This window comes from Carcharhinus amblyrhynchos, chromosome 35, assembly GCF_965287045.1.
Source record: "Carcharhinus amblyrhynchos chromosome 35, sCarAmb.v2.hapA, whole genome shotgun sequence".
In the NCBI taxonomy this organism is placed as follows: domain Eukaryota; kingdom Metazoa; phylum Chordata; class Chondrichthyes; order Carcharhiniformes; family Carcharhinidae; genus Carcharhinus; species Carcharhinus amblyrhynchos.
This window is the reverse complement of record NC_137358.1, coordinates 9,528,877-9,543,347: the sequence shown is the minus strand read 5'-3', so window position 1 is coordinate 9,543,347 and position 14,471 is coordinate 9,528,877. Positions and strand designations below refer to the sequence as shown.

At 52.4% G+C, this 14,471-nt stretch overlaps 1 protein-coding gene across 1 annotated transcript in view; it reads left to right on the top strand.

Moving 5' to 3' along the window:
• Nucleotides 1-8,312, top strand: part of LOC145361727 (uncharacterized) — a 17,673-nt gene extending 9,361 nt beyond the window's left edge. Inside the window, exons 2-3 of the mRNA XM_080217652.1 lie at nucleotides 1,903-3,181; nucleotides 6,427-8,312. Coding sequence (XP_080073778.1) covers nucleotides 2,758-3,181; nucleotides 6,427-7,283 — 1,281 coding nt within the window. The 5' untranslated portion in view covers nucleotides 1,903-2,757 and the 3' untranslated portion in view covers nucleotides 7,284-8,312. The remainder of the gene's footprint in view (nucleotides 1-1,902; nucleotides 3,182-6,426) is intronic.
• The last annotated feature ends 6,159 nt before the right edge of the window (nucleotides 8,313-14,471 follow it).

The following is a 14,471-nucleotide window of genomic DNA, read 5'->3' as shown; positions in this document are numbered from 1 at the left end:
GTGAGCAGTGTGTGGGGGAGGGGGAGTGAGCAGTGTGTGGGGGGAGGGGAGGGGAGTGAGCAGTGTGTGGGGGGAGGGGAGTGGGGGGGGGGGAGGAAGCAGTGTGTGGGGGGAGGGGGAGTGAGCAGTGTGGGGGGGGAGGGGAGTGAGCAGTGTGGGGGGAGGGGGAGTGAGCAGTGTGGGGGGGGGTGTGGGGGAGGGGGAGTGAGCAGGTGAGTGAGCAGTGTGGGGGGGAGAGTGAGCAGGTGTGGGGGGAGGGGGAGTGAGCAGTGTGTGGGGGAGGGGAGTGAGCAGTGTGGGGGGAGGGGAGTGAGGCAGTGTGGGGGAGGGGGGTGTGAGCAGTGTGTGGGGGGAGGGGAGTGAGCAGTGTGGGGGGGTGTGGGGGAGGGGGAGTGAGCAGTGTGGGGGAGGGGGAGTGAGCAGTGTGTGGGGGGAGGGGGAGGGAGCAGTGTGGGGGGGGTGTGGGGGGAGGGGGAGTGAGCAGTGTGTGGGGGGAGGGGAGTGAGCAGTGTGGGGGGAGGGGAGTGAGCAGTGTGGGGGGGGTGGTGTGGGGGGGAGGGGGAGTGAGCAGTGTGGGGGTTAGTAACTCAGCCCAGAGTGTTGGACAAACCTTTATCCCTGAAACTGATGAATTTCCTCCTTGGGAGCTTGCTGTGCGTAAATTGAGACATTGCAGATAACAAAATCTGTAGAGTACAGCGCCCCACAATTCCTCCAGTTATAACAGTGGCCGCACTTTAAAAATACCTGACTGAGTGTTGAGCATTTTGGGATATTCTGAGGTTGTGAAAGGTGCTATAGAAATGCAAAAGTTCTGACACTGAAGAGGCAGGTGGGGAAACCCCTCGTGACGTGGATTCAGACATTGAGCAGCTGTACTTATTCATCTCCTTCAAACCTCTCAGACAAGAAAGAGTTTTGCTTTGCATGTCACTGAAAAGAGACAGGTTGCTGAAGTTTTGCTTCTTGCACTCATCAGGACAAATGCAAGAATGCCAAATTTCAAACAGTCGCAACAAATTGTGCTATAGGAGAAAAAGGATACTGATTGGTTGGCATGTCATCTGTGACCAAGGCATTGCCATGTGTGAACAAGAGGTTATCCAAGTTCCCCAGTAATCCAAAAAAGATGCAAGGTTCGGAATATACCTTCCGTTTGCAGAGATTGGGTCCCTGTGTATGAATATATCTCACCTCAAGTGACCTTAAATGTTTGCTTTGAGAAAATCTGTTATTTACCGCACCAGGGATGTGTGTTCGATTTTCTGCCTTTTGAACAAAGAAAATTACAGCACAGGAACAGGCCCTTCGGCCCTCCAAGCCTGCACCGTCCACGCCCATCTGAACTAAAACCCCCTACCTTTCCAGGGACCATATCCCTCTATTCCCATCCTATTCATGTACTTGTCCAGACGCCCCTTAGAAGTCACTACCGTATCCGCTTCCACTACCTCCCCTGGCAACGAGTTCCAGGCACCCACCACCCTCTGTGTAAAAAAAAACTTGCCTCGTACATCTCCTTTAAACCTTGCCCCTCTCACCTTAAACCTACGCTCTCTCGTAACTGACTCTTCCACCCGGGGAAAAAGCTTCTGACTATCCACTCTGTCCGTGCCTCTCATTACGTGTAGGCTTCTGTCAGGTCGCCCCTCAACCTCCATCATTCCAGTGAGGACAAACCAAGTTTCTCCAACCTCTCCTCATAGCTAATGCCCTCCATACCAGGCAACATCCTGGGAAATCTTTTCTGTGTCCTCTGTCAAAGTCTTCACACCCTTCTGGTGGTGTGGCGACCAGAATTGAACACTAGATCCCAGGTGCGGCCTAACTAAGGCTCTATAAAGCTGCAACGTGCAACATTTGGAATTGATAGTGAGGCCGTGTTTTCTGTTTTGTCTCCAGACAGGGCACCTTGAAGTCGAAACCTGGAGTTGTCCAGAGATTTGACTCTCTGGTTGGTTTTTAGCATCTAACAGGAGGAGGGGAGGGCAACGACGGCACGCAGGGAGCGTAAACCGGCAGCGACTTCAAGCTCATCTCCATCTCCAGAGGAATGAAACGTGACTGTTTGCCGTTCCTGCCCAGGTCCCGGAAATTGGGCCCCGTTGAACAATCCTAAGCAGAGATTTGACTTCCGGGGGTCGGTGGAGAACAAGAACCAAAGGCGAATTATTTTTCTTAAATCGACAGGAGGCTCAGATAAGGGACCATTTGCTTGACGCCTCACCCAAGAACCACTATAGGCCGCACCTTCCTACTGATGGAACTCGATTTTGGAGCGTTGCCACAGAAACACTAGGCCCGAGCCTCAGATTTAGCACAATTTAGCAGCCCTGCCACGGAAACACTAGGCCTGAGTCCTAAATTTAGTACCAGAAACTGGCTGAAGATTGGACAGAGGGAAAGATTGTACTTTTTGATCCCCCGACAATCACTTTATTGATAGAAAGACACTTTGGAACGAAAGTATCCTTCCAAACTGACCATGTGTGATGTTCCTACTCGCACAATATCAGGCCTCAAGCCCTCAATAGCGCGCATTTAATTCTTTACTTTTTAAACTCAGCACTACAAATGATTTGAGATATTTTTCTGGACTATTTTTTGCAGTCAAAGGATTTCAGGGAAGTTGTGCTGATGTTTCGGGCCTTAGACAAGGCTGTGTGTTGTGCGACAAACTCGATGTCAGTCTCCGGCCCGGAGTTGCTCAGTCAATAAAGTTGAAGGGACACACGGGGAAGGGGAAGGGATTGGAAAATGAGTCTGGGGAAGTTGCCCGTCTTCAAGAGCCTGGTCGCCAACTCCCACAGCAAGCGGAGGTTCAAGTCTGAGCTCACCACGGACATGATCAGCTCTCCGCTGGGAGATTTCCGCCACACCATGCACGTAGGCCGGGGGGGCGACGTGTTTGGCGACACCTCCTTCCTCAGCGATCACGGCGGGGAGAAGGCTCACGAGAGCACCAAGACCAACCCCCTCGTCCGCGTGCTGAGGAACGTCAGGAGGCCACAGTTGAGGAGCCGTAACAGCAGTCGGGAAATGTCGCCCCCTCCGGCCGTCTCCCCCATTATCAAGAACGCCGTCTCTCTGCCGCATCTGTCGGAGACGAAGAACGGGTCCGTGGAACGGTTCAACTTCAAAAGCGCGATGTCAAGTCCGGATGTGCTGGATGGATCGTACGGTAACTTCAATTTAAATCCTCAATCTTCCCCTGCCCAGGGCCCTCTCCCTTTACCCTCTCTCTCTCCCTCTATCCTCTCTCGAGCTCTTTATGACTTTTAAGGGGCATCTTGACAAATCCGTGAATAGGATGGGAATAGAGGGATATGGTCCCCCAGAAGGGTAGGGGGTTTTAGTTCAGTCGGGTAGCAAGGTCAATGCAGGCTTGGAGGGCCAAAGGGCCTGTCCCTGTGCTGTAATTTTCTTTGTTCTTTGTTCTGTCCTTCTTAGTGTCCAAAGATGTGCAGGTTAGATGGATTGGCCATGGTAAATTGTCCCTTAGTGTCCAAAGATGTGCAGGTTAGATGGATTGGCCATGGTAAATTGTCCCTTAGTGTCCAAAGATGTGCAGGTTAGGTGGATTGGCCATGTTAAATTGTCCCTTCGTGTCCAAAGATGTGCACGTTAGGTGGATTGGCCATGCTAAATTGTCCCTTAGTGTCCAAAGATGTGCAGGTTAGGTGGATTGGCCATGCTAAATTGTCCCTTAGTGTCCAAAGATGTGCACGTTAGGTGGATTGGCCATGCTAAATTGTCCCTTAGTGTCCAAAGATGTGCACGTTAGGTGGATTGGCCATGCTAAATTGTCCCTTAGTGTCCAAAGATGTGTAGGTTAGGTGGATTGGCCATGCTAAATTGTCCCTTAGTGTCCAAAGATGTGTAGGTGAGGTGGATTGGCCATGCTAAATTGCCCCTTAGCGTCCAAAGATGTGTAGGTGAGGTGGATTGGCCATGCTAAATTGCCCCTTAGTGTCCAAAGATGTGTAGGTGAGGTGGATTGGCCATGCTAAATTGCCCCTTAGTGTCCAAAGATGTGCAGGTTAGGTGGATTGGCCATGCTAAATTGTCCCTTAGTGTCCAAAGATGTGTAGGTTAGGGGGATTGGCCATGCTAAATGTGGAGGTTAAGGGAATAGGGTGGGAGAAAGGGTGAGATACTCTATCAGAAAGTTGTGCGGATTTGATGGGCTGAATGGCCTCCTGCCCTGCAGGGATTCTAGATGGATTCTTGATAGTGGAGGGGAAAGGCGGGCGGGAATGTGGGATTGAAATAACAATCGTATCAGCCATGATCTTACTGACTGGCTCGAGGGGCCGAGTGGCCTACTCCTGCTCTTAATTTGTAAGTTCTCCCCATTTCCCCCTTCCCTCTCTCGCTTACCACCTACCCTCCCCTGTCCCTTCTACACTTGCCTTCTCTCTGCTCCCTCCTTGCCTCTGCCCCCACCCCCCTGCCAACCTCTGTCTCCCTCCCCAACCACCCACACCCCTTCCGTTATTGGTTATATTGGTTGCCCTCTTGCCTCAGGGCCTGGTTTTTGAGCTCCAGAGCTTGGCCGCTTCTGCAGTCCCACGCCGGCGGCCATGTTGTCCCCTGAGGAAGATTAACCTTGAAGTCCGCTCGCTCCTTTTGGGTGGAGGTCAGCGAACCCACAACGGAGCTTTTGGAATTCCAGAAGTGTTCTGGGCCCTTCCACATATTAGAAAAAAACCCCAGCAGTACTTGGGATTTGTCTTCCAACTGTTTGTGGGATCTTGTTGTGTGGAAAAATGGCCTAAATGTTTACAAAAAAAATTACTTCTTCCATGGGATGTGGGCATCGCTGGGTGGGCCGAGATTTACTGGCCACCCCTAATTGCCCTCGAACTAAGGGGAACCAACCACATTGGAGTCACATGGAAGCCAGACCGGGTAAAGATGGCAGATTTCCTTCCCTAAAGGAACCAGATGGGTTTTTCCTGACAATTGACAAGTCGATTCTTAATTCTAGATTTGTTGGCTATCGAATTCAAATTCCACCATCTGCTGTGGTGGGATTTGAACCCAGTTCCCAGAGGTGCCAGATGACAAGTGCGGTGACAATACCACTACACCACTGCCTCTGCTAAACCACCAGTGCTCCCCCAATGGCGATTTAGCACGGCCCATGCGGATTTTGTTAGTTTCGAAGATGGTCACCGCTCAGTGATAGAACCCCTATCCCTGCAGAAGGAGGCCATTCAGCCCTTCAAGTCTGTACTGACTCTCCAGTAGACCATCTTACCCCCTCCCCTATCACCCCACCCCCTCCAAAAACCGAGTAGAAACAAGAGCTGAACTTTTCCAGCCCCTTCCGCCATTGGGAGTTCCAGTTCCCCACAGGATTGGAAGACCCCGCTTTTGGCCAATGACGTTTGCCTCTGCCGCTGGAAAATACGCCGCGGGGGTGGCTAAAATCCTGCCCGATTTTTTTTTTTCTCTCTCTCCATCTAACTTATCAAACCCTCTCACAATCTTACAACATCCCTCTATCAGGCCATCCGTCTGCCTTCCCTATTCGAGGGCAAAGACTCCCAGCTTGCTTGGACCTCGCAGTTTGGCGTAAGTTCCCAATAGGAAGAGATGCTTCCCATGGAAGAGATGGGCGGCACGGTAACACAGCGGTTAGCACTGCTGTTTCACAGCTCCAGGGACCTGAGTTCGATTCCCGGCTCGGGTCACTGTCTGGAGTTTGCACATTCTCCTCATGTCTGCATGGGTTTCCTCCCACAGGCCAAAGATGTGCGGGTTAGGTTGATTGGCCATACTAAATTGACCGTAGGTGCATAGATTAGAGGATTAGTGGGTAAAATGTGTATGGATATGGGGAGTAGGGCCTGGCTGGGATTGTGGTCGGTGCAGACTCGATGGGCCGAATGGCCTCTTTCTATGCTGTAGGGTTTCTATGACCTTCTAATTAAAATTCCGCCATCTGCCGTGGTGGGATTCGAACCCGGGTCCCCAGGAAATTAGCTGAGTTTCTGGATTAATAGTCTAGTGGTTAGCACCGCTGCTTCACAGCGTCCAGGGACCTGGGTTCGATTCCCGGCTCGGGTCAACTGTCTGTGTGGAGTTTGCACATTCTCCCCGTGTCTGCGTGGGTTTCCTCCCACAGTCCAAAGGGTTAGGTTGATTGGCCGTGCTAAGAAATTGCCCCTTAGTGTCCAGGGACGCGTAGGTTAGAGGGATTAGTGGGTATAATGTGTAGGGATATGGGGGGTAGGGCCTGGGTGGGATTGTGTTCGGTGCAGACTCGATGGGCCGAAGGGCCTCTTTCTGCACTGTTGGGTTCGATGATTCTGAGATGCTGGCCCTTTAAGAGAAGCCAGCTGGACTGACTGTCCCTTTAAGTATGCAAATATTCCGAGATGTTTCTCCTGACTCTATCTCTTGCCTGTTCTTGTCCAGGATTGCAGTCGGGATTTTGTACCTTGCCGAGATGGTCCAGGATGGATCGGCCGAAGGAGAACGCGACGGTGGGCGAAGCGGAGCAGCCGGTGGGCACCGCGGACGTGGCGGACTTTGAGCTGCCGCGCACGGACTCCCTGCTGTCCTTCAGCCTGGACCTGGGACCCTCCCTGATGGCCGAAGTGCTGGGGGTCATGGAGAAAGAGGAGCCCCCCGAGAGCGGGGGCCAGGCCGTGACGTTCAGCCTGGAAGGTTCTTCCGGCCAGGGGGACTCGAAGGGAGCCCGGCGCCCGGCTCACCCGGAGTCGGCGGGCGCGGGTGGCCCGCCGGGGGCTTCGCGGGAGACCCCTGCGCCCGCGGGGCTCAGGGGGCCCGAGGGGGACGCGGACTTGCACCCCGACGAGGTGGGCGGCTCGAGGGGGGCGCGGAACTTTCCGGCGGAGAGGCCCTCCGTCCGGCATCTTGGCGGGACCGTAAGCTACCCGGACTCCGCCCAGGCCGCCTTCCAGCGCCGGACGGGCTCCCAGCCGCTGTTCACCCACCGGGACGGCGGCCGAGAGATCGGCCCGCCAGCGGACGGCGCCACCTACCGCACGCACGGCCGCCATTACGGGTCGGGGCAGTACCGGGGGAGGCTGGGTGCCCAGGAGGTGGAGAGGAGGGCGCCGGGCAGCTGGGGGGCGCACTCCCCCACGGCGGGGCAACGCGTCCCAGCGGACGGTGAGGAGGTGAGAGGCGAGAGGTACAGGGAGGACTACAGGGAGAGGCGCCTGTCCCCAGCGCAAGAGATGGCCTTTAGCCCGGTGAAGACTGAGGGTTTTGCCTTTGCCGATGAAGAGGATGAAATCCGCGTCTGAGTTTCCTCAACTTCATTATCCGCTAACTACTATTAATGGAATCTCTTCGTTAACGGAGGCAGACGTGTTTCCTGACCGACTTTTACACCAAATACCCTGAAATCCCCACTTTCAGACCCACTCCCAAATTCCAAGGAGCCTCGAGTGGCCAACCCTCGGGAAGGTTCCCGGAACCGCGTTGGGTTGGACGTCAGACTCAACGGGGGGGGGATTCTCCGCTCCCATCCTTTGGTGGGACTCGTCGCCAGCGAGGAGGGAAAATTTGCTTGCGGCCTAAGCTCCATTCACTTTCAGCGGGACTGGAAAATCCCGGCGGAGGATTTAGGCCGATGTCTTGCGCAGTGAGTGGGGGTGGGGTGAAAAGAGGCCGGGATGGTTCTGGGTGATTTCTCTGCTGATGGTGGGGGATGTCCCACCACGCTGGGCGAATATCTCGCCCACGTTTGATGCCCGGATTGGCGGGGTCTCTCTCTCTGCCATCCCGTCCGCTGCTGTAACGTGTTGAAGTGTTGTCTACAGTGTTGGTCGTCTCGTTTAAGGAAGGGTGTAGATTCAGAGAAGGTTCACTGGACTGTTACCAGGAATGTGTGGGTTGTCTTCTGAGGCGAGGTCGGACAGGCTAGGACATTATCTGCTCCATATCTACTTTGACCATGTCTCTCATGACCTCGTACACCTCGATCAGGTCTTCTCTGCTCCAACGAAAACAACCCAAGACTCTCCAACCTCTCTTCATAATTTAAATGTTCCATCCCAGGCAATATCCTGGTGAACCTCCTCTGCACCCCCTTCCAATGCAATCACACCCTCCCTAATAATGTGGCGACCAGAACCTCAGTATTCCAGCTGTAGCCTGACCAAAATTCGATACAACTCCCTCATGTCTTCCCAGCTTTTGTAATCTAAGCCTCGATTGATAAAGGCAAGTGTCCCTCACGCTTCTTTCACCACCCTACTGACATGCCCTTCCCAATTTCAGAGATCTGTGGACAAACATGCCAAGGTCCCTTTATTCCACAGAATTTCCTACTGTTCGTTGAATACTTTCTTGTCAAATTACTCCTTCCAAAGTGCATGAACAAAGTGATAGAATCCCCACCGTGCAGAAGGAGGCCATTTGGCCCATCGAGTCTGCACCAACCACAGTTCCGCCCAGGCTCTATCCCCGTAACCCCGTGTATTTACCCTAGCTCGTCCTCCTGACACTAAAGCCAATTTAGCACGGCCAATCCACCTAACCCGCACGTCTTTGAACTGTGGGAGGAAACCGGAGCGCCCGGAGGAAACCCATGCAGACACGGGGAGAATGTGCAAATTCTGCACAGACAGTGACCTGGAATTGAACCCCTGGCACTGTGAGGCAGCAGTGCTACCCACTGTGCCACCGGTGCAGAATGGATAGGTGTTTGATAGTCGCTACAGACACGATGGGCTGAAGGGCCGTTCTATGACTTGGATGTTGTTTTTCCAGCACCGATGCGTAGCAATGACGTTGCTGCTGTAAATTGCCGAAAATGAGTTCTTGTTTCAATTTCTGCCAATGGTGAACAGTGCCATCTAGTGACCAAAAGCCATGATTACTCTGTGACCGTTGACATAGCAAAATTGAATGGTAACGTTGGCGACAAAAGATAGCCAAAATTCATGTCAGCAAGGTTTGTAGAAAAGGACAGAAGCAAAATACCACAGGCGCTGGAAATCTGAAATAAGAACAGAAAATGCCAGATAAACTCAGCAGGTCTGGCAGTGTCTGTGGAGAGAGAAACAGAATTAACATCCAATATGTCATACAGACTCAAAGCATTGACTCTGTTTCTCTCTCCAGATGCTGCCAGCATTTCCTGTTCTTATTTTAAGATATTTAAATATGGGCTGTCCTTCAGTTTGACTCTCATTTTTCAAACAGTCGAGGTTGTCAGGCAGGTGGCAGTAATTCTTCCCAGGGTTCCTCTGAGCAGTGGGAGTCTGTCTCCTTTGGGTCTTGTAACATTTTCTCTCAATGATCCGTACCGTGTGATAAGCAGAGACAGTGTGGGCCCTGACAAGCTGCCAGCTCCACCTTCCTTCCGCAATAACAAGATCCCTATCACCTCCATGTCTAATATCTGGAACTCCGTGTCTGTCTCTCTTCGTAGCAATGTTTGCATTTTGTGTCTGATCTTGTCTACAAACATTTCTCTCTCTTCACTTTTTCTCTCTCTTGTTTTCCTCTCCCTCTCCTTCCTCAATCCCACTCTCATTCTTCTTTTCCCTATCCCCTCTCTCTTCCTGACGCTTTCCCATCTCTCCTTCCCTCTGTCTCCCCATCCCATCTCCCTCCTCTATCCCATCTCTCTCTCCTTCCCTCTTTCTCCTCCCTTCCCTCTCTCTCCCTCTCTCCTTCTCCCCCACCCCCCCCCCTCTCTCTCTCTCTCTCCCCTTTCCCTGCTCTCACTTCCTTTCCTCTTCTTTCTCATCATAGAATCCCTGCAGTGCAGAAGGAGGCCATTTGGCCCGTCGAGTCTGCACCGACTGTCTGACGGAGGATTGCACCCAGGCCCTTTCCCGGAACCCCACACCTTTACCCCACTGTTTCCTATAACCTGCACATCTTTGGACACCAAGGGGCAATTTAGCATGGCCAATCCACCAAACCTACACACATCTTTGGACTGTGGGAAGAAACCCACGCAGACATGGGGAGAACATGCAGACTCCACACAGACAGTGACCCCAGGCTGGAATCGAGCCCGGGTCCCTGGCGCCGTGAGGCAGCAGTGCTAACCACTGTGTCACTGTGCTGCCCATTCCATCTCCCCCTCCCCTTCCCTCCACTCTATCTATCCCCTTCCCCCTCTCTTTTCCCCCTCCTCTCTCCCTCTCCTATTTCCCCTCCTCCCCTCCATCCCTCTCTCTTGCCTTACCCCCTTTCTCTCCCCTCCTCACTCTCTCTCTCTGCCTCCCTCACCCTTGTTCCCACTTTGCCCTCTCTATCGTGAACCTGGTGCCCACTGGGCTTGCCCGGGTTGGCCTGCTCTTGCCCATCCTACACAAGGAGGGTGCGGCCCACATTGCGATGATCAGCCTCCCGCTCTCCGGCTTTGCACAGTCGCCCGCACACATTCCCTTTTATCTTGTCCCAGCGCCAGGAACACTTTCTCTCTCTCTCTCTCTCTGCAACCCTGCGGAGTGTTATCACCGAGTCCCCAACGAGAATGAAGGAGCTGCTCGGAACATCCTGGAACAAGATCACTCCCGTCTTGAGCACCGTTTGTTTCAGGAGGGCTAAACAAACAGGAGCTAGGATTAAAAACCCCTCGAAAATCCGAGGTTACGAGCAGAAGATATTTCCGAGGTCTTTTTGTGCAGAGGCAGTTCTCCCAAAGGAAGCATCAGGAAAATAGGGGAAATTGGAATGCTGAGATCGAAACTTGTTCCTTCCTTCTGGGCCCCAAGCCCAGCAGTGGGGTAACGGAGCAGATGACCTGCTTCCCTGTAGCGAGGTTAGTCAAGGGAAAAAATATTGGCCAGAATATAAAATCCCTGCAGTGCAGAAGGAGGCCATTTGGCCCATCGACCACTATTCCACCCCCCCCCCCCAGGTCCTGTAACCCCACACATTTACCCTCCCAGTCCCCCTGACACTGAGGGGGCAATTTAGCACGGCCAATCCACCCTACCCCGCACATCTTTGGGAGGAAACCGGAGCACCCAGAAGAAACCCGCGCTGACACGGGGAGAATGTGCAGACTCCGCACAGACAGTGATCCCAAGCCGGGAATCGAACCCGGGTCCCTGGCGCTGTGAGGCGGCAGTGCTAACCACTGTGCCCCCCCCCAGGCAGAGCTCTCCCTGATATCATAGAATCCCTACAGTGCAGGAGAAGGCCATTCGGCCCATCGAGTTTGCACTGACCACAATCCCACCCAGGCCCTATCTCCATAACCCCATACATTTATCCTAGCGAGTCCCCCTGACACTAAGGGGCAATTTAGCCTGGCCAATCCACCCTGACCCGCACATCTTTGGAGTGTGGGAGGAAACCCACGCAGACACGGGGAGAATGTGCAGACTCCACACAGACAGTGACCCAGGCTGGGAATCGAATCGGGGTCCCTGGGCGCTGTGAGGGGGCAGTATCAGGGAGAACTCCACCGTTCTCTTTCAGGGAGTCTTTGACTCCCTGAGTCACCTGGGAGGACGCAGCTGGTTTAACATCTCGACCGAGAAGGCAGCCCCACGGCAGTGCAGCACCCCCTCAGCACGGCGCCAGCGGCCGGTTTCGAATAGGCCCTGGTCGCTGTGGCCCTGCTGGGTCGGCTGCTCCTTCGGAGAGTCGGTGCGGTTACTTTCAGGGGAAAATCCGACCTCTTCTGGAAAGCCACAGTTGTTTGGGTGGGAACGGGTTGGCAGGAAGATCTCAGACAAGGCACCAGGGCCTGACTGCTGCTCAACACCACCACCGTCTGGCAGACAGGCGGAATTGCAGGATGTGTAAATAGGAGCCAGTGTCTCCAACCATTGCAAACACGGCAGCTCATCCAACTCAATAACCTGATCCTTCCTCCCCCCCCAGAATGGATTACAGCAGGGGAGGCCATTCAGCCCGTTGTGTCTGAACTGCCCCTTGACCCGGTGCCACTCAATCCTCCGAACAAGAGCCGCAGCAATGTATGGTTGACTCTCAACTGCCCTCAGGCAACGAGGGATGGGCAATAAATGCTGACCCAGCCAGTGACGTCCAATGCCCCATGATTGGGTGGCACAGTGGTTAGCACCGCTGCCTCACAGCACCTGGGACCCGGGTTCGATTCCAGGCTTGGGTCACTGTCTGTGATGGGTTCTGCACATACTCCCTGTGTCTGCGTGGGTTTCCTCCGGGTGCTCTGGTTTCCCCCCACAGTCTGAAAGACGTGCTGGTTAGGGTGCATTGGCCGTGCTAAATTCTCCCTCGGTTTACCCAAACAGGTGCCAGAGTGTGGCGACTAGGGGATTTTCACAGTAACTTCATTACAGTGTTAATGTAAGCCTTATTTGTGACTAATGAATAAACTTTATGAATAAAAAGACACACACAGACACTTCTTCCGACTTGCCACAGCAGTAACTTTGCTCACATAATGCTGGATTTGCACTTGTTGTGAATTAGCCCTTTAAATATTGGATTCAATTTCTGAGACTTTGCAATCCTGAAATTTCCCACACACCTCTGGAGAGAGAAAGAGAGAGAGACACTGCCTCCTTCTACTGACCTCTCACAGCAACTGAGAAATAAAACTAAAATTGGACTTTCCCCTGTAGCGTAGATGTCCCTAAACACATGATATAAACTATCAATCCATCTCAAATCAAGCCCCACCCAGCAATCCTCAAAGGATCATAAACCCCAGGATACTGCATTAGGCCAGCAGCATGATGTCCATTATATTGCTTCAGTAACGGTTAGAGGACACCGGCTGCAGACAACACGGTGCCAACAAAATCCTGCAAAGGAACATGATTCAGATATATTTCTTACAGGCATGGTATGTCACAAATATGACTCTAACAGCCTAGAAGACATCTCAAGAGGCTTCATGGTAAGGCCATTGGGTAAAAGTATTGATAGACACTAGGTCATTGCAGAGGCCACGAGGTGGGGTTTGGAGAAGAAATGTTGGTTTTGCTCGAGGTGGTTTTGGCTGATCGGAGAAGCGAATGGAGGCTTAGAGAGCATTTTTATTTTGACAACTCTAAACAGGTCGCCAGCAAAAACAAGGCCTCCCATTCGGGTTCTCAGACACGACCTTAATAATGCGGTAAACGCTGCACCTTTTTAACCATTTTATCGCCGAGGTGAAGACATTTGGTGATGCAGTTTGCACGAACCCTAAACAGGAGCTACCTGTACAACGTGGTAGGCCTCACACCCCTCTCGGCAGAGGTGGAACATCCCACCTTCGTATTCCATTCAATGGTATAGAACAGAGGGCTGTACCATGCTTGACTCACGGTGGGGTGATTAAAGGGGGAGGAGTGGACTTTGAGACTAGTAGGCAGCTCTGAAAGTCCCTGGTCAGGGAGAGGCCACCACCAGGACTTGTTAGATCTTTGGAGAGGCTGATTCCGGCACCTGGGAAGTGTCATTAGATTATTAATCCAGAAACTCAGCCAATGTTCTGGGGACCTGCGTTCGAATTCCACCACGGCAGATGGTGGAATTTGAATTCAATAAAAAAGATCTGGAATTAAGAATGACCATGAAACCATTGTCGGAAAAACCCATCTGGTTCAATAATGTTTTTTTAGGGAAGGAAATCTGCCTCCTTTACCCCACTCTGGCCTACATGTAACCCCAGAGACACCGCAATATGGTTGACTCTCAACTACCTTGCAAGGCCAGCTAGGGATGGACCTACATGTGACTCCAGAGGCACAGTAGCGTTGGGTGACTCTCAAATGCTCTTTGAGCGAGGGCAAACTAAGGCTACATGTGACTCAAGAGACACCGCAGTGTGGTTGACCCTCAACTGCCCTCCAAGGGCAACTCGGGATGGGCAATGAATGCTGGTCCAGCCAGCGAGGTGCAGGTCCCGCAAATGAATAAAAAAATTTGACTGACGGCTTACACTAGTTATGAAAGACACTACAGAACGCCACTCAGTGTATTCCATCTTGTAATCTTGTTCAATCGTTAGTTGTGTGTATTGTATTCCATAATATGTGTGATATATTAGTGCCTATTCTCCTTGGCGTGACGGTGATCATACTTGTTGTTGTATGGTTACACGCCAATATCTCTGTAAAACCAACCAGTACAAATCTATATTTAAATATTTTACCTCATGCATTTATCACTCGTTACCAATAATAAAGTTTTTATTCTTTCTTTCCTGCGTGTTTGTTGATTTTCCTTCTTATTTCAGTCCCAAAATGTTTCTCCTGGGACCACACCCTTGTACCATCGGGTGAGAAGGGGGATGAATTGAGTCGGCCGTTCTCCCCATTTGCCCGTTAACGGGGGGGCCGAAATACTCCGGCTCCTGTCTCCGCCGGGATCCTCGGGGGGGCGAGATGGAAAGTTTCGCCGACCAGAAGACAGGTCCGTCGACCTCGGGCCTGGAATGTATGGATCCGTTTTGGAAAATCCCACCCAGGGTCATTCCTTATGCGAATTTCGAGGGGATGTCCTTTGACAATTCTGAGAGTGTTCTGGTTACTTAGAGAACA